The 1,844-nt window shown below is 47.5% G+C and overlaps 1 protein-coding gene across 1 annotated transcript in view; it reads right to left on the reverse strand.

Moving 5' to 3' along the window:
- LOC101862686 (homeobox protein six1a) overlaps nt 1-1,778 on the reverse strand; it is a gene marked incomplete at its 5' end in the record, with an annotated part of 13,945 nt that extends 12,167 nt beyond the window's left edge. Inside the window, 1 exon segment of the mRNA XM_005109994.3 lies at nt 1,115-1,778. Coding sequence (XP_005110051.2) covers nt 1,115-1,778 — 664 coding nt within the window.
- Between the last annotated feature and the right edge of the window lie 66 nt (nt 1,779-1,844).

Below are 1,844 nucleotides of genomic sequence, written 5' to 3' on the forward strand. Positions count from 1 at the left end.
TTTTTAAATAAATAAAAGAATAAATTCAATAAAATTGCCCAACCAAACGAAAATATCGGCTCTTTCAAGTTAATAAATTCAGCTACACGAAACTGAGTGAGTGACACAGTGAGAAGAGAACCTAAAATAGGGTGGGGTGGGTTTTTATTAGGGGACTGGTTTTCTTTTGGGGGGGGGGTGCCTGGGCGTTGTTAAATTAATAAGAGGTGATGAGCAGCCAGCTGTGTGCGAAAAAAACGGGCTACTCAAAGTGGAAGACAGATATTGTATGATGCGCTATACAGCTTGGGAAACGAACGAGGGGAAGACCGATGTAGTTACGGAATACAATGGAGAAAAGATATTACAGAAGTTGGGTAAAGCTAGGGATGGGTTAGAAGTTGAGTCCAGAACAAAACACATTGGAGAGATGAGCGGTGTTTAACTCTTCCAATATCCAGACCGAAGTGGTATTGGGGTGGTAAGATTTTGTTGTTTTGGTATATTGTGCTTTTGTGAATTTTTTTAACAACCCCGCTGTCATGATCATAGCAACAAAAATAAACCCCAAAAAGAAAACAATAACAACAACAACAACAACAACAACAGCAACAACAACAACAACAACAACAACAACAAGAAGCTAAAATCAAAGTATAGTGTTCGTAGGTTTAACACCCCTTTCAACACTATTAGGTTATTTAAGAAGCAGGACCTCCGAGTTCAGCGTCTATCCCCGAAAGGGCCGAGCCAAATGGGAAACTCGCGTAAAGTGCTGTTCCCATTGACACAACGTCGGTTCGAGCTGAGACTCGAATCCCCGAACCGGGCGGCAATCTCACGATTACGGGTCCGGTAGCCTAACCACTAGGCCACCGAAGCCATTCAAAGCTTTCAGCTACCAAAAATAAATAACAAGCGGACAAACCAACAAGAGCAACAACAAATCACCCAGCCAAAGAGCAAACAAATTACAAACAAAAACATCTTTAAGAAGAAGAATACAATCAGAAGTTAGGAGAACTAAAGAAAACCCACATACATGTATAGAGAAGACTTCTTCAATTGACCATGAAGGCTGAAGATCAAGGAGGTTACACAGTAACTTGTTCTAAGATCCCTGCTGTAGACTTACCTATCTTTAGCTTCCGCTGCCCGATCTCTTTGCCGTCTATTTTTAAACCAGTTGCTGACTTGAGTTGTGGTTAGTCCAGTCGCCTCGGCTAGTTCCCGCTTCTCTCTGGGAGAGGGGTACGGATTGTGAGAGTACCATTCTCTCAAAATAGTCCTGGATTTCTCCTTGAAGCAGTAACTCGTTTCTTCCCCGTCCCAGATAGTTCTGGGTAACGGGAATTTCCGACGCACTCGGTACTTCCCCACCGCCCCCAACGGGCGTCCCCGGAGTTTTTCCGCTTCTACGTAATGCGCCTTCAGCCACAGAGCTTGCAGCTTGGGGTGGTTGTGGGGGGAGAACTGGTTATTCTCCAGGATCTTGTACAGCTCTTTGAAGTTCCCTCGATGGAAAGCCACCACCGCCTTGGCTTTGAGCACGCTCTCGTTCTTGTGGAGATGCTCGCAGGCGGGTAGAGACCACAGGAAGCGTGCCAGGCGGTCGATGTTCCCTCCCTGCTGGAGGACCTCGCAGACACAGGCCACCTGCTCCTGGGTGAAGCCGAAGGAGGGCAGCATGGAACCGCCGGCCCCGGAGGGGGAACCCCCGACATTGGTGCCCGTCTGGTCGTGGAGCATGGGGACACTAGGGAAGGGGCGCACGGAGGCCCCGTTGTCTGGCCGGAACACTGCAAGGCGGGAGAGAATAAGAAAACTTTGGTAAGTCACAGATAACTGCAAAAGGGGAGGGGGGA

Source organism: Aplysia californica, unplaced genomic scaffold, assembly GCF_000002075.1.
Source record: "Aplysia californica isolate F4 #8 unplaced genomic scaffold, AplCal3.0 scaffold00838, whole genome shotgun sequence".
NCBI lineage: Eukaryota > Metazoa > Mollusca > Gastropoda > Aplysiida > Aplysiidae > Aplysia > Aplysia californica.